The 18,308-nt window shown below is 44.3% G+C and overlaps 1 protein-coding gene across 16 annotated transcripts in view; it reads left to right on the top strand.

Annotated features, from left to right (window-relative positions):
- LOC106582631 (receptor-type tyrosine-protein phosphatase T) overlaps window positions 1-18,308 on the top strand; it is a 591,582-nt gene that overhangs the window by 523,695 nt on the left and 49,579 nt on the right. For all 16 annotated transcript variants that reach the window (XM_045705237.1, XM_045705245.1, XM_045705240.1 and 13 more), the window contains 4 exons: window positions 6,673-6,749; window positions 7,702-7,738; window positions 8,767-8,864; window positions 9,347-9,463. In XM_045705237.1, the coding sequence (XP_045561193.1) occupies window positions 6,673-6,749; window positions 7,702-7,738; window positions 8,767-8,864; window positions 9,347-9,463 (329 nt within the window). The remainder of the gene's footprint in view (window positions 1-6,672; window positions 6,750-7,701; window positions 7,739-8,766; window positions 8,865-9,346; window positions 9,464-18,308) is intronic.

The raw sequence follows: 18,308 nt of genomic DNA on the forward strand, positions 1-18,308 counted from the left end.
TACTATATTATAATGACTGGAATTACGCACCTCATTCAAACCAGGAAGCTGGGAGAGAACATGGGATACTAGTCCAGGAAATGTGTCCTACAAAGTTACAATTATAGGCTAGTAAATGTGATTTTAATTTTGAAAAATAATAGGGCCTATTTAAATGTTTTATAATTAGTAATCTGATGCATATATAGGCTACCTTTCATAATTTTCCCCTAATATTGTGCGAAGTGCGCATTAGCCAATCTCTTTCTCTCTCTATTGTTGCTTAATTCCTTCCTTGCTTTTTACAGTTAAATTAAATAAGTGTTGTTGTCCTTGATCTTCATCATTGTAATGGCATATAGTAGTAGAATAAGATGTAGATGGCTTTCACGTCTCTTCACGAAGATTGAGTGGTTATGGGTGATAGTCTGATTAAAAAACTGCTATAGCCTGCCGCCATCGCGCATTCTCTCTTTATTGAAACTCCCAGTGAGTTCAATTGGGCTGCTGTATTTAACATTCAGAAAACAAGAGCTTGCATCTCTTCGAAAAATCTATTAGTATAAGAAATGCAAAAAATTATAATTCCAGCAAGCTATTCTTGTCACAAAATAAGTCGTACTATTCGTGGAAAATGTCATACATGAGAGAGAAGGACCAAGGCGCAGCGGAAGTGTGGACACTCATGTTTCTTTAATTAACAAAACAAGTAAAGTATCCACTGGAAAACCAAAAACAGTACTCACGACAGCCAACAGTTTTGCAGGCTCACAAAGCAAGTGCAAAAACAATTCCCCACAACCCCAAAGACAAACACACACACCTATATAGGACTTCCAATCAAAGGCAACTATACACACCTGCCTTCAATTGGAAGTCCCAATCATCAACCCAACATTTAACAAACACAAACCCCCTGCCACATCCTGACCTAGACTAAGCAATACGCCCTCTGCTGGTCAGGACGTGACAGTACCCCCCCTCAAGGTGCAGACTCCAGGATGCACCTAAAAAAGAAAAACAAGAAAATCCCCAATACCCCAACAAAAAACCAACAAACAATAACCCCTAAACCATAAGGGAGGGAAGGGAGGGTGGCTGCCGTCAACAACGGCACTGTGCTACACCCTCCCTCCCCAACCCACCTATCCTGGAGGTGGCTCAGGTGCAGGCCGTTCCAGGCAGTCGGGCCACTCTGGCAGCTTGGGGCAGTCTGGCGGCTCGGGGCAGTCCGGCGGCTCCGGCAGTTCAGGGCAGTCCGGCCACTCCGGCAGTTCAGGGCAGTCCGGCCACTCCGGCAGTTCAGGGCAGTCCGGCCACTCCGGCAGTTCAGGGCAGTCCGGCCACTCCGGCAGTTCAGGGCAGTCCGGCCACTCCGGCAGTTCAGGGCAGTCCGGCCACTCCGGCAGTTCAGGGCAGTCCGGCCACTCCGGCAGTTCAGGGCAGTCCGGCCACTCCGGCAGTTCAGGGCAGTCCGGCCACTCCGGCAGTTCAGGGCAGTCCGGCCACTCCGGCAGTTCAGGGCAGTCCGGCCACTCCGGCAGTTCAGGGCAGTCCGGCCACTCCGGCAGTTCAGGGCAGTCCGGCCACTCCGGCAGTTCAGGGCAGTCCGGCCACTCCGGCAGTTCAGGGCAGTCCGGCCACTCCGGCAGTTCAGGGCAGTCCGGCCACTCCGGCAGTTCAGGGCAGTCTGGCCTCTCTGGCGACTGTTGACTGGCGGGCAGCTCTGACGACTGTTGACTGGCGGGCAGCTCTGACGACTGTTGACTGGCGGGCAGCTCTGGTGACTGTTGACTGGCGGGCAGCTCTGGTGACTGTTGACTGGCGGGCAGCTCTGGTGACTGTTGACTGGCGGGCAGCTCTGGCGACTGTTGACTGGCGGGCAGCTCTTGCCCCGTCAAACAGCCCTTGTGCCCCCCCTAAAAAATTATTGGGGGTGCCTCTCGGTCTCCCTTACCCGTCGTGTCTCCCAGTCCTCGCCAGCCTTCTTCCGCTGCTTGGTCCTGGTTTGGTGGTGGGGAATTCTGTCACAAAATAAGTCGTACTCTTCGTTGAAAATGTCATACATGAGAGAGAAGGACCAAGGCGCAGCGGAAGTGTGGACACTCATGTTTCTTTAATTAACAAAACAAGTAAAGTATCCACTGGAAAACCAAAAACAGTACTCACGACAGCCAACAGTTTTGCAGGCTCACAAAGCAAGTGCAAAAACAATTCCCCACAACCCCAAAGACAAACACACACACCTATATAGGACTTCCAATCAAAGGCAACTATACACACCTGCCTTCAATTGGAAGTCCCAATCATCAACCCAACATTTAACAAACACAAACCCCCTGCCACATCCTGACCTAGACTAAGCAATACGCCCTCTGCTGGTCAGGACGTGACAATTCTAGTCTAGATTTTCCTGGGACTCCAAGTGCTAAGGAGCGTTTTTTTTAAGGCGAGGCCAACGGAGCGCAGGTGTATATTGCGCAAGAGACAGAGGCTATAAGTTAAAAGCTTATGCATAACCCATCATTCATTAGCTAAATATACAGTGCCTTCAGAAAGTATTCACACCCGTAGACTTTTTCCACATTTTATTGTGTTACAGCCTGAATTTCTAATGGATTCAATTGAGATGTTGTGTCTCTGGCCTACACACAATACCCCATAATTTTTTAAGTGGAATTATTATCATTTTTACAAATTAATAAAGAATGAAATGAGTTAACAATGAAAATGAAATTAGTCTTGAGTCAATAAGTATTCAACCCCTTTGTTATGGCAAGCCTAAATAAATTCAGCAGTAAAAAATATCTTAAGTCACATATTTACTTGGATCAACACACTCTGTGTGCAATAATAGACTTCAACAAGATTTTTGAATGACTACCTCATATCTGAACCCCACATATACAATTAGCTGTAAGGTCCCTCAGTCGAGCAGTGAATTTGAAACACAGATTCAACTACAAAGACCAGGGAGGTTTTACAACGCCTCGCAAAGAAGGGCACCTATTGGTAGATTGGTTAAAAAAAGAAAAGCAGACATTGAATATGCCTTTGAGCATGGTGAAGTTCTTAATTACACTTTGGATGGTGTATCAATACACCCAGTCACTACAAAGATACAGGCGTCCTTCCTAACTCAGTTGCAGGAGAGGAAGGAAACCGCTCAGGGATTTCAGCAGGAGACCAATGGCGACATTAAAATAGTTACAGAGTTATTGGCTGTGTTAGGAGAAAACAGGATGCATCAACAACATTGTAGTTACTCTACAATACTAACTTAATTGACTGAGTGAAAAGAAGTAAGCTTGTACAGAATAAAACATGCATCCTGTTTGCAACAAGGCACTAAAGCAATTCACTTTTTGTCCTGAATACAAAGTGTTATGTTTGTGGCAAATCCAATACATCACATTACTGAGTACCACTCTCCATATTTTCAATCATAGTGGTGGCTGTAATATGTTATGGGTATGCGTGTAATCGTTAAGGTTTGAGGTGTTTTTCAAAATAAACGGATTGGAGCTAAGCACAGGCAAAATCCTAGAGGAAACCCTTGTTTAGTCTGCTTTCCACCAGACACTGGGAGATGAATTCACCTAAAACACAAGGCCAGATCTACGCTGGTGTTAGAAGACACTGAATGTTCCTGAGAGGCTGAGTTACAATTTTGACTTAAATCTGCTTGAACATCTATGGCAAGACTTGAAAATGGTTGTCTAGCAATGATCAACACCCAATTTGACAAGGCTTGAAGAAATATATAAAGAATAATGGACAAATAATGTACAATCCAGGTGTGCAAAGCTCTTAGAGGCTTACCCAGAAGGACTCACAGCTGTAATCGTTGCTAAAGGTAATTCTATCATGTATTGACTCAGGGGTGTGCATACTTATGTAATTTAGACATTTCTGTATTTAATGTTCAATAAATTTGCCAACATATCTAAAAATCTATCTTTAACAGGATTATCTATTTTGGATGCAATTTGAATGAAATTGATGGAGAGAGAAAGATTGCGAGAGTGTCACATCCTGACCAGCAGAGGGCGTAATTGTGTTAGTCTTGGTCAGGATGTGGCAGGGGGTTTGTGTTTGTTAAATGTTGTGTGGGTGATTGGACTCCCAATTGAAGGCAGGTGTGCTGAGTTGCCTTTGATTGGGAGTCCTATATAGGAGTGTGTGTTTTTCTTTGGGGTTGTGGGTAGTTGTTTTTGCACTGCGTTTGTATAGCCTGTAAAACTGTTGCTGTCTTGCTTATTGTTTTTCACCGTGGATGCTTTACTCTTTTTTGAATTAAACTATGAGTATCCACATTCCCGCTGCGCCTTGGTCCATTCCTGAAGACAGCTGTTACAGAACTACCCACCACAAAAGGACCAAGCAGCGGAAGAGGAAGGAGCCACAGGAGTACAACGTGATGGACCAATGGACGTGGGAACAAATCCTGGACGGAGAGGGACCATGGACTCAGGCTGGGGATTATCACCTCCCGCAGTGGGAGATTGAAGCGGCGAGAGCGGAGAGGCGATTCTATGAGGAGAGAGAGCACAACGAACAGGTGGAGGCAGCCAGGAGAGCGGAGGCAGCAGGTAAAGGGAGTGAACGTTATGCTGGAACACGGCTGGCGAGGAAGCCGGAGAGGCACCCCCAAGACATTTTTTGGGGGGGCACACGGGTAGTTTGGCCAGGCCAAGGAAGAGCCGTAAGCCAGCTACCCGTGATTACAGGGAGGTGCGTATGAGGTGGAGGGCGCCATGTTACGCTGAGGTACGCACCATCTCGCCTATACGGACGCACAGGCCAGTCCGCCCTGTACCAGCGCCCCGCATGTGCCAGGGTGAGGTGAGCATCGAGCCGGAAGGGGTGATGCCAACCCTGCGCTCAAGACCGCCAGTGCGCCTCGACGGTGCGGTGTTTCCCGCTATACGCACTAGCATGGAGGTGCGTGTCTCCAGGCTGGCACGTAAAGTACCAGCCCCACGCATCAGGTGTCTAGTGCGTCAGCCCAGCCCCGCCAGTCAAGAGTCGCCAGAGCTGCCCGCCCGTCAAGAGTCGCCAAAGCTGCCCGCCAGTCAAGAGTCGCCAGAGCTGCCCGCCAGTCAAGAGTCGCCAGAGCTGCCCGCCAGTCAAGAGTCGCCAGAGCTGCCCGCCAGTCAAGAGTCGCCAGAGCTCTTATTATGCTGATGAAAATGTAGGCCTACCAGTCACAAGAAAATAAGTTACTATTATGCGATGCATTGTGAACTGCGCTCCCTGTTGATGATTGATCACGCAGATAGCAGAGAGAAGGCCATAGAGAAGCCAGATTTCGTTATCACATATAATTTAACAGTTCCATTTCATGTCATACTGTTGATATAAATAATGTTTCATAATTTACCGGTTTCTCACAGTTATTTATCCCTGGAAAAGTGAGTGGGTTTGGGGGGTAAATCTCGGTAACCCGTTTCCGGGATTCAACCTTACTACAGATGGACTATCCAAATAAAGTGTTACCCTGGCCAGTCCCATCCCCAGCCAGCATCCACACCGGAGCCTCCAGTCCTTGCCCAATTATATGCACCGCTCTGGGCACGGATTGAGGAGAGGCCCCCCTTAGGCAGGCTTTTGTTGTGACAGCTGACACAGTCTTGTTTAGTTACCTCTGACTCTCTGCATGCCATGTATCTGTGGAAGGGAGGAGGGCAGGGTGCATGCAGATGGTCTCCTGGCTTAAGGGGGTTATGTGAGAGGAGAGGTAGAAAGGGGAAAGAGGAGAGGAGAGTCGCTCGGCCGACCAACGGAATTTTGGTTTTTAACCATCGTTGCCCAGTAAAGAGAGATCAGAAAGAAGAGAACCCTGGATTATAGGCCAATATCTATGATAAGTGCAGATATGAATCTATCCTCGTCGGTATATGCCTTGCTGACTGGCTGGCTGCTGGGCCTTTCAACCAGGAGCATCAAATCATTCATGAGACATGCTGCGGTGCCAGTACATTTGCATTTCTCACAGATCAAAGTGAGGCGAAAGCAGTGTGTTACCCATCCACCCATCACCATCAGGTCCTTTCCTCCTCCTCTAACAGACCCCGCCACCACTGCCATCAACATCACTCACTTCATTGCCAAGAGGAAGCCCTATAGAGTCACACTGAAGATTTTACATGTCAAAATTACAGTAATGGGTCATGTGTTTGTGGAGAGGTAGATTTTGCGGTTGAAGTAACTAATTCAGTCATGCAGTGAGATTAGTCATGTTCTCTGTGTAAGGACCTAGTGGTGCTTTTGGCAGTTTCGAGATGGAAATTGTTTCGCTGACAAAGAGGAAGAAACATGTCTCTGTAATCGGTACCATGGGTTTAATATACTACACAGAGTGACTGATGCTTATACGGTGCCTACAAATGGGTATTTTGCCATTAAAATACTACAAATCAGTCTCTCTCCCTAGGGTGTGTTTTGCATATAATCTGTGGTAGCAGCATCTGTGTACTAAATGGCACCCTTTTCACTATTTAATGCACTACATTTGACCAGGGCCCATAGAGCTCTGGTCAACAATAGTGCACTATGTAAGGAAATAAGGTATAGGGTGCCATTTGGAGCACAGGTGTAGTCCTCAGACATGGTGTTCAGGTGTTGTTGTGTGAACCTTAAATGGGTAAATGTAACTTTAGGCTTGCTCTTTGTGAATATTTGACCCCACAGATGACCACACTCGTGTCAGACTGCAACTGCTAGATGGAGACCCCCACTCGGACTACATGAATGCCAACTACATAGACGTAAGTATGAGGCAGCGGAGACGTGAAGGGAATGGACTGCTACTTTTTATCATAATGTCTTATTTTCACTCCAGATCTTTACTAAGATACAATCAAATATTGCACAGAGCATAATGGGTACTGTAGTAGATCATGCTGCTACTATGTGCCTCTATTATATTTTTTATTTAGCCTTTATTTAACTAGGCAAGTCAGTTAAGAACAAATTCTCATTTACAATGATGGCTAAAACCCTAACCTGGACGACGCTGGGCCAATTGTGCGCCACCCTATGGGACTCCCAATCACAGCCGGTTGTGATGCAGTCTGGAATTGATCCAGGGTCTGTAGTGACGCCTCTAGCACTGAGATGCAGTGCCTTAGTTGACATATTATTATCTGCTACAAACACAGCGCTTCTGAGCATGTATTTGCTGTTCTTTGGATGAAAGCATCATGCAATGACGATAATGACAATGTCCATATGATTGTCTCTATTATGCTTAGGGGCTGTGAATGCCCTGAACTTCGAGAAACGGCATCAGTATAAGTCGGCATTACAGCTGTATCTATAATCATGTCATCAAGACCCATTTCCTCTAATAAAACAATGACTGGGTCAATTGTGCCAGGATCCGCTGGTAAAATTGACTGTTATACCTGGCTCTAGCCCTAGGAGCCTCAACTGTGTTGATTGTTAATTTATCTAACAGTGGTTGCAATAGTAATGAATTTGAAAATGTGTTTGTTTCACGCACGTTCCCACTTGATATGGTAAATGACAATGTCGTATTAATGATATGAAATTGATATATTCATTTGAACAAGGCAATTTGTCTCGATGGAACAATATGACAGAATTGCCTATTATTTTGTCGGATAGGAAAATGAAGAGGCTCGGATTTGATCTGATTTGGAAAGGACCTTGCGCTGTTACAGTACACCTTAGGGTTTTCTCTTTTCTTTCTCACAGGGGTATCATAGACCAAGACATTACATCGCCACACAAGGTAATTACATTGGATGGAGGGGAGGTCTGTAAAGACAGTAGACAGCTGGAAAAGTGTTCCCAGACGTAGGGGAGGTAATTACTTGGACGCCCTAAAAAAAAAAAAAAAAATTTAAGACACCATTCCTTTAGTTCCATAACAAATCGGGCCTTATCTTAAATGGATCGTGGGCATGGTTGTGCAGTGGATAAGTTGCTCTCCTTCTGGGATCAGATAATGAAGGATGAGACGGTGATGTCATGAATCTCAAGATTCTTCAGAAAGTATAACTGCATTGGGAAGCCAATGAAAAGCTCCAGTCAATGGTTGTGCACTTTATGGGGATAGAAGGTGCCATTCTCAGGCATAGGGTACCATTTGGAATGCAGCCATAATGACACAATTCGAACACTTGGCTCCTATGTGTACTTCCTGGTTCCTGTTATGATCATCTCTGTCCAATACTTCTTGATATTATCCTTGCTTTCTTTTCTCCTTCCAGGCAGTGGTGGAAAAAGTACCCAATTGTCATACTTGAGTAAAAATATAGATACCTTAATAGGAAATTACTGAAGTAAAAGACACCCAGTAAAATACTACTTGAGTAAAAGTCTAAAAGTATTTGGTTGTAAATATACTTAAGTATCAAAAGTAAAAGTATAAATCATTTTAAATTCCTTATATTGAGCAAAGCAGACGGCATCATTTTATTTTTTATTATTTTATTTACGGATAGCCAGGGGCACACTCCAACACTCATTTACAAAATATGCATTTGTATTAGTGAGTCTACCAGATCAGAGCCAGTTGGGATGACCATGTATTCTCTTGAAAAGTGCATGAATTGGATCATTTTCCTGTCCTGCTAGGCATTCAACATGTAATGAGTACTTTTGGGTGTCTGGGAAAATGTATGGAGTAAAAAGTACATTATTTTCATTAGGAGTGAAGAAAAAGTTGTCAAAAATATAAATAGTAAAGTAGAGATACCCCCAAAATGACTTAAGTAGTACTTTAAAGTATTTTTTACTTAACACCACTGCTTCCAGGCCCCATGCAGGAGACGGTGAGAGATTTCTGGAGGATGATCTGGCAAGAGAATTCTGGCAGTATCGTCATGGTTACGAACCTGGTGGAAGTGGGTAGGGTGAGTTCATCATTGCGGATTTGAAAGGTGTTAGAGGAGTACTACTCTGGGGACACTGCCATGTGGCTAAGAACGTGTGACGTTATTGCAGAACAATCAACGTTCTTATGCTGAATGGATTTCTGTGCTGTTTCTTTCCCCACTGCTCGAAAAACACTTGGTGAAAAGCCAGTTGTTTAGTAGGTTAGGTTGTGTCAATCATAGCTCATATTCCCCTTCCCTACACCTCATACCATTACTGTTCACAACAACAAATAGTTCACAACAAATGTCATGTTCACAATAACTCAATGCCTATCAATTAGGCCTCTTTGTATATTATGAATATACTATCAACCACAGAAATAGAATTAAATGATTGGTCCTGTGTAATATTTTTTCTGTCCATTTCAGGAGCAGGACCATTTTGCACTCCAGAGGCAAAAGTCCCATACAGCCTCTTTAAGAGACAAGGATTTGACCATGTATGTTTCTCTTCCCAGGTGAAGTGCGTGAGGTACTGGCCTGACGAGACTGATGTGTACGGAGATATCAAGGTGACACTGATCGAGACAGAGCCACTGGCCGAGTACGTCATTCGCACCTTCACAGTCCAGAAGGTAAACCGACTAAGTCAATAACCATGCTCTCTTGTTTTGTTTTCATTCATTCCAACCAAACGGATTTACATTTGTGGTTGACTGCAAGGTGAAGCTATGTTGTTCAACTGGGAAATAAGAGTATAATTGAACACTAGTAATCAGTAAGGATTTGCATTGAAAGAAGCACAATATAATTGGGATGCAGGATTCAGAATTCGACGCCATTGTTCTGTTAGCTCCCTTTGAAAGGGAAACATCAGAGGAACAGTCACAAAACTAACAAGCTTTGATTGTCTTGAAATTCATCTTTTGTGGCTCTGTAAAAGCCTCTTAAGCAGACAACACAACAGCTTGTAGTCAACAAATTTGGCATGCAATTAATCCATCAGTTTTGCAAGAAAGCAAAAGTTATTTTTAACCTTCTCACACTCCCCATTTGAAAGGGAAACAGGACTTTGTCATTACAGAACTCCACTATCACACCACGACCTTAATTCCCGGGCCTTAAAAAGCAGTGCACAGTGATGGGTTCACGCTTCTTATGCTTTCAAATATAACGTATTAAATCATTTTAATTGCGTCAAATAATGAGCTCTGAAATTATGAAAAGCATTATTAAGGACGAATCCAAAGGGATTATTTTACTGCACCACACAGATAGATAGATTTTAAATCCCGTACACACACACAGACTTCAATCTGTTGAAAATAAAATAAAACAGAGCCAATTGGATTGGCAAACTTAGACATAGTTTACCCCCGATTTACACCGTTACCACCTTCAATACTGCACCTGTCGACCCAAGTGTCCATATACTTCAAACAGGCGAAATATTTTAACTGCAGTGTTGAAGTATTATGTGGGCTTTGCCGGCATATCAGCGCTGGCATGCAGTGATTAAACAGTTAACCAACTCAAATGGCAATTAAGCACTTAGCATTAGCGCAGAGAGTTTAGTTTATTAGGAGCCCCATTAGCTACTGTACATGCAGCAGCTACTCTTCCTGGGGTCCACATAAAACATACAAATACATGACAATGTACAGAACAGTAAAATACTAGAACAACATAAGATAATACATTACATTTCAAATAAAAAAATACAATTAATAAGAGTTATATATAGGAAAGACACCAAGAGATAACAAAAATACTATTTACACACTATTCATGTATACATATTCTTATATACAGTACAGTTAAATGGGAGTTAAAAGGGAGTGGAGGTGTGAAGCCTGTGATCATTATTACTACTGTAGCCCAGTGTTATACTATACTCTAAATGTCCACTTTCCAGTTTCCGCACATCCACACCCATTATGTGCTGCTGCCTTGGCTGATATCCTTATTGGTGGGTTCTATTTAAAATATATCGTTTCGATATCTCACTTTATGTGAATTCACTCTAGCAGATTCTCAAAAGCCTTGTTCACATTGGAAGTTTGAAGTGACTCAAATCCTATTTATTTGCCTATCTGATTCTAATCTTTTTTTTTCTCCTGCAGTCTGAACAGCCAAAAATCACATGGAATCAGTTATTTCAAACCACATTTCAAACCACCTTCAAATCTGATTGCTGGCCATGTGACTTGTGTATGAATGGTTAAATCTGATGAATTTGACCTCAAGTGGTTTTAGACTGTTATTCAGCATATCTTGTTGCTCGCTAGCTACTCTGTTGACAGTTTGACAAGAACATGTGTTAGGTAACTAGCTTGTTAATTGTTTACAAAGAAATGAGTGAATGTGCTAGAAAGCTAAACAGCTGCCAAGCTAGCTAATTGACTTCTGTGGCTAGCCAAAAATGACCTGTTTTTAAAGGACTCGTTTGGAAAGCTGGACCATGTCATCCTATGAGGCTTTAAAGGTGTTCTTACCCTATGATTTTGAACATTCAAAGCAACTGGGAAGCATCCATGGCAGGCATTGTTGTCACTTTAGCTTGTACATAACTTCTAAGTGATAGGAAGCACAAGCGCCACCACCAATCAGCCTACAACACTGCACACATACCCGTCGTTACTATGACAACTAGAGTAGACTGGTCAGCAAATGAATCTTAACGCTACAGCATTCTAAACGATTCTGTGACTTCAACTTTGTGTCAACAGTTTGTGGAAGGCCCTTTCCGGTTTCAGCTTGATAATGCCCCCATGCACAAAGCGAGGTCCAAACATAAATGGTTTGTCGAGATCGGTGTGGGAGAACTTCACCTTTATGCATAGAGCCCTGACCTTAACCCCATTCAAACAACTTTGGGATGAATTGGAACACTGACTGCGAGCCTAATCGCCCAACATCAGTGCACAACCTCACTTACATGCTGACCACACCGCTCGCGTCGCGTGTGAAATAAATTTACACATACATGATATTCGATCATTGCACCCACACTGCTCGCGTGCATCAACGAGTGTCTGCGTGGCCACACGCTTAAATTGAAATTGGTTCTATTTGTAATGCTCAACGCTCTGCAAGTCTGGCCTCTCCCATCTCCTCATTGGATTTTAGGAGCGTATACCTACGTGCCATCTCCTCATTGGTTTTTAGGAGCATATAACCACGTGGGTGATTTGAAAGATTAGCTGAGGTCCTCACTCCAGTCGGTTGTAGTAATGCACCGTAAAGTTGGTTGCCAACCCGTCATATAAAGTCCAAAGAAGAAAAAGAAGCCCGAAGGAAGGAGGAGAGATTTACATTTACATTTAAGTCATTTAGCAGACGCTCTTACCCAGAGCGACTTACAAAATGGTGCATTCACCTTATGATATCCAGTGGAACAACCACTTTACAATAGTGCATCTAAATCTTTTAAGGGGGGGAGGGGGGTTAGAAGGATTACTTTATCCTATCCTAGGTATTCCTTAAAGAGGTGGGGTTTCAGGTGTCTCCGGAAGGTGGTGATTGACTCCGCTGTCCTGGCGTCGTGAGGGAGCTTGTTCCACCATTGGGGTGCCAGAGCAGCGAACAGTTTTGACTGGGCTGAGCGGGAACTGTGCTTCCTCAGAGGTAGGGGGGCCAGCAGGCCAGTGGTGGATGAACGCAGTGCCCTTGTTTGGGTGTAGGGCCTGATCAGAGCCTGAAGGTATGGAGGTGCCGTTCCCTTCACAGCTCCGTAGGCAATCACCATGGTCTTGTAGCGGATGCGAGCTTTAACTGGAAGCCAGTGGAGAGAGCGGAGGAGCGGGGTGACGTGAGAGAACTTGGGAAGGTTGAACACCAGACGGGCTGCGGCGTTCTGGATGAGTTGTAGGGGTTTAATGGCACAGGCAGGGAGCCCAGCCAACAGCGAGTTGCAGTAATCCAGACGGGAGATGACAAGTGCCTGGATTAGGACCTGCGCCGCTTCCTGTGTGAGGCAGGGTCGTACTCTGCGAATGTTGTAGAGCATGAACCTACAGGATCGGGTCACCGCCTTGATGTTAGTGGAGAACGACAGGGTGTTGTCCAGGATCACGCCAAGGTTCTTAGCACTCTGGGAGGAGGACACAAGGGAGTTGTCAACCGTGATGGCGAGATCATGGAACGGGCAGTCCTTCCCCGGGAGGAAGAGCAGCTCCGTCTTGCCGAGGTTCAGCTTGAGCTGGTGATCCGTCATCCACACTGATATGTCTGACAGACATGCAGAGATGCGATTCACAGCCTGGTTATCAGAAGGGGGAAAGGAGAAGATTAATTGTGTGTCGTCTGCATAGCAATGATAGGAGAGACCATGTGAGGATATGACAGAGCCAAGTGACTTGGTGTATAGCGAGAATAGGAGAGGGCCTAGAACAGAGCCCTGGGGGACACCAGTGGTGAGAGCGCATGGTGCGGAGACAGATTCTCGCCACGCCACCTGGTAGGAGCGACCTGTCAGGTAGGACGCAATCCAAGCGTGGGCCGCGCCGGAGATGCCCAACTCGGAGAGGGTGGAGAGGAGGATCTGATGGTTCACAGTATCAAAGGCAGCAGATAGGTCTAGAAGGATGAGAGCAGAGGAGAGAGAGTTAGCTTTAGCAGTGCGGAGAGCCTCCGTGACACAGAGAAGAGCAGTCTCAGTTGAATGCCCAGTCTTGAAAGTTATAGAGATGATGAGAAACTAAATTTGGTTTACCGTTTTATCTGTGGATTAATTGTCGGAGTAGTGGACCTTGTGTATTTCAGGTAAAAAGGTGCACACGGACGTAGGCATGCGCAATGGTGCACGCGTCCGGTTTGGTCAGCATGTTATGCTCTTGTTGCCGAATGGAAGCAAGTCCCCACAGCAATGTTCCGATATCTAGTGGAAAGGCTTACCAGAAAAGTGGAGGCTGCTATAGAAGCAAAAGGGGCACGAACTCCATATTAATGCACATGATTTTGAAATGAGATGTTCGATTAACAGATGTCCACATACTTTTGGTCATGTAGTGTATTTCAAAGAAATAGATTTGATATCTCACTGTACGGGGATGTGGACTTCCCTCATAATGCAGACATGTTCTCTGAAGCCAGACTAGTCCCAAAAATATCATCCCTCAGCTCACAGTCTCTGTGCAGGCCAGTCAAGTTCAGTCAAGACCTCACGTTGTGCACAGGGGCATTGTCATGCTGAAACAGGAAAGGACCTTCCCCAAACTGTTGCCACAAAGTTGGAAGCACAGAATCGTCTAGAATGTCAATGTCAATGTATGCTGTAGCGTTAAGATTTCCTTTCAATAGAACTAAGGGGCCTAGTCCGAACCATGAAAAACATCCCCAGACTATTATTCCTCCTCCATCAAAGATTGTGAGGAAGGTAGGTAGTGCATGGCTCGTGTTTGCCATGGCAACATGAACAGAGTAGAAGGTGAGTGGTTCTCACTCTGCTAGGCCTTCCCTGTAGCTCAGTTGGTAGAGCATGGTGTTTGCAATGCCAGGGTTGTGGGTTCGATTCCCATGGGGGGCCAGCACAGAAATGAAATGTATGCATTCACTACTGTAAGTCGCTCTGGATAAGAGCGTCTGCTAAATGACTAAAATGAAATGTAAATGTACTTGGCACTATGCATTCGTGCAGCTAGCGTTCTACTGGCAACTGCCAAACCCAGATTTGTCCATTGGACTGCCAGATGGTGAGGCGTGATTCATTATAGAATGTGTTTCTACTGCTCCTGAGTCCAATGGAGGTGAGCTTTACACCACTCCAGCTGCTGCTTGGCATTGCGCATGGTGATCTTAGGCTTGTGTGTGGCTGCTCGGCCATGGAAACCCATTTCATGAAGCTCCCGACAAACAGTTATTGTGCTGACGTTGCTTCCAGAGGCAGTTTGGAACTCAGTAGGGAGTGTTGCAACCCTGGACAGACGATTTGAGCTCGCTTCAGCACTCAGCGGTCCCGTTCTGTGAGCTTGTGTGGCCTACCCCTTCGCGGCTGAGCCAGTTGACCGGAGCATCTCTAGCAGGGCAGAAATTTGATAATGACTTGTTGGAAGGTGGCATTCTATGATGTTGCCACGTTGAAAGTCACAGAGCTCTTCAGTTCGGGCCATTCTACTGCCAATGCTTGTCTAAATTTTAGTATCATGCCACGTGCCTAGCAGAGTGAGAACCACTCACCTTCTACTCTGCTGAGTTCATGTTGCCATGGCAAACACGAGCCATGCACTACCTACCTTCCTCGCAATCTTTGATTTACTACACATTGTGGCTTTGTTGTGTCACATCTTAGATCTTTACTCGTTATCTACACATATTTATTTCGTAATGTAATTTGAACATCCAGAGGAAAGGAAATCAATAGTCTCCCAGCTGTCAAATCCCCTTTGTTTTGTTCCCTCAGTAGTTACCCATACACACAAGTTGTCATAATGCACTTTTTTTAAAGAAACCAATCAGTAGCTATATTTATTCAGTTATTGAGCCGTAATGGGAGCCCGTTTGCCCTACAGTTTCGAAGAAGTTCACTGTAAACCTACATGGCGCTGGAATGTATAGCAGCTATTTTACGGGCTCCTGACCAATTCTGTTATTTTGTGTTTTTTGTGCTGATCTTAACTTGTTTTGTACATAATGTTTCCAACATCGTTTTCTATGACCGAAAATAGCTTCTGGATATCAGAACAGCAACCACTAGCTTCAATTTGGATAAAGATTTCTACTTCAAAGAGTCAGTGGCACAGAACATACTGCTTACGCCAGACCAGGCCCTAATCCCCGACAATCGGAAGAGAAAGAGACAACGATATAGAGGCCAACATGCGGGTACACTGATGAAAGTACAGAGGCGAGTAAATAATCCACCTGTACATTGTATTCAATTGGTGAATCATTGGAGAACAAACTGGATGAGCTCCGTTCGAGACTATCCTATCAACGGGACCTGAAGAACTGTAATATCCGATTTTTCTCAGAAACTTGGCTGAACAAGGACATGGATAATATATCTAGCTGTTTTTTCTATACGTCAGCAGGAAAGTAACGGCAGCATCGGGCAAGCTCAAGGGGGATGGTGTGGGTCTCTTTGTTAGCAACAGCATTTGTGCGATCTCTAATATTAAGGAAGTCTCGAGGTTCTGCTCACCTGTAAGAATACCTCATGATAAGCTGTGGACCATGCTATTTACCAAGAGAGTTTTCATCCATATTTTTCGAAGCTGTTTGTTTACCACTAAGCCCACACTCAATGATGTGTATAGGGCCATAAGCAAACAAGAAAATACTAATCTAAAGGCCGCGCTCCCTAGTGGCCACTGATTTTAATGCAGGAAAAAATGAAATCCATCATACCTAATTTCTATAATTTCTGTCACCTGTGCAACTAGAGGTGATAAAGCTCTACATAACCTTTACTCCACACACAGAGAGGCATACAAAGCTCTCCCACGCCATTTGGCCAATCTGAACATACAATTAAAGTCGGAAGTTTACATACACTTAGGTTGGAGTCATTAAAACTCGTTTTTCAACCACTCCACACATTTCTTGTTAACAAACTATAGTTTTTGCAAGTCGGTTAGGACATCTACTTTGTACATGACAAAAGTAATTTTTCCAACAATTGTTTACAGACAGATTATTTCATTTATAATTCACTGTATCACAATTCCAATGGGTCAGAAGTTTACATACACTAAGTTGATTGTGTCTTTAAACAGCTTGGAAATTCCAGAAAATTATGTCATGGCTTTAGAAGTTTCTGATGGGCTATTTGACATCATTTGAGTCAATTGGAGGTGTACCTATGGATGTGTTTCAAGCCTACCTTCGAACTCAGTGCCTCTTTGCTTGACATCATGGGAAAATCAAAAGAAATCAGCCAAGACATCGGAAAAAAATTGTAGACTTCCACATGTCTGGTTCATCCTTGGGAGCAATTTCCAAATGCCTGTATAAAACCCAATGGGACCACCCAGCCGTCTTACCGCTCAGGAAGGAGACACGTTCTCTCTCCTAAAGATGAATGTACTTTGGTGCGAAAAGTGCAAATCAATCCCAGAAACACAGCAAAGGACCTTGTGAAGATGCTGGAGGAAACAGGTGCAGAAGTATCTATATCCACAGTAAAATGAGTCCTATATCGACATAACCTGAAAGGCCACTCAGCAAGGAAGATGCCACTGCTACAAAACCACCATAAAAAAGCCAGACTACGGTTTGCAGCTGCACATGGGGACAAAGATCATACTTTGGTCTGATGAAACAAAAATAGAACTGTTTGGCCATAATGACCATCATTACGTTAGGAGGAAAAAGGGGGAGGCTTGCAAGCCGTAGGACACCTTCCCAACCATGAAGCACAGGGGTGGCAGCATCATGTTGTGGGGGTGCTTTGCTGCAGGAGGGCTGGTGCACTTCACAAAATAGATGGCATTATGATATAGGACAATGATGTGGATATATTGAAACAACATCTCAAGACATCAGTCAAGAAGTTAAAGCTTGGTTGCAAATGGGTCTTCCAAATGGACAATGACCCCATGCATACTTCCAAAGTTGTGGCAAAATGGCTTAAGGACAACAAAGTCAAAGTATTGGAGTGGCCATCACAAAGCCCTGTCCTCAATCCTATAGACAATGTGTAGGCAGAACTGAAAAGCGTGTGCGAGCAAGGATGCCTACAAACCTGACTCAGTTACACCAGCTCTGTCAGGAGGAATGGGCCAAAATTCACCCAACTTATTGTGGGAAGCTTGTGGAAGGCTACCCGAAATGTTTGACCCAAGTTAAACAATTTAAAGGAGGGAATTTTAGGGAATTTTTAAATGTCAGGAATTGTGAAAACTGAGTTTAAATGTATTTGGCTAAGGTGTATGTAAACTTCCGACTTCAACTGTAACTCTATCCTCCTGATTCCTGCTTACTACAAGCAAAAACTCAAACAAGAAGTACCAGTGACACGCTCAATACGGAAGTGGTCTGATGAAGCAGATGATAACCTACAGTACAGTTTCTCTAGCACAGACTGGAATATGTTCCGGGACATACCCGATGGCATTGAATATACCCACCTTTCCTTCCAGTTCTGACTGGAACAAACTGCAAAAATCACTGAAGCTGAAGACTCATATCTCCCTCACTAGCTTTAAGCACCAGCTGTCAGAGCAGCTCACAGATAACTGCACCTGTACATAGCCCATCTGTAAATAGCCCATCCAACTACCTCACCCCCATAATGTATTTATTATCTTGCTCCTTTGCACCCCAGTATCTCCACTTGCACATTCATCTTCTGCACATCTACCATTCCAGTGTTTAAATGCTATAATGCTATTGTAATTACTTCGCCACCATGGCCTATTTATTGCCTTACCTCCCTTATCCTACCTCATTTGCACACACTGTATATAGACTTTTTCTACTGTATTATTGACTGTATGTTTTGTTTATTCCATGTGTAACTCTGTTGTTGTATGTGTCGAA

The sequence above is a fragment of the Salmo salar genome, chromosome ssa22, assembly GCF_905237065.1.
Source record: "Salmo salar chromosome ssa22, Ssal_v3.1, whole genome shotgun sequence".
Lineage (NCBI taxonomy): Eukaryota > Metazoa > Chordata > Actinopteri > Salmoniformes > Salmonidae > Salmo > Salmo salar.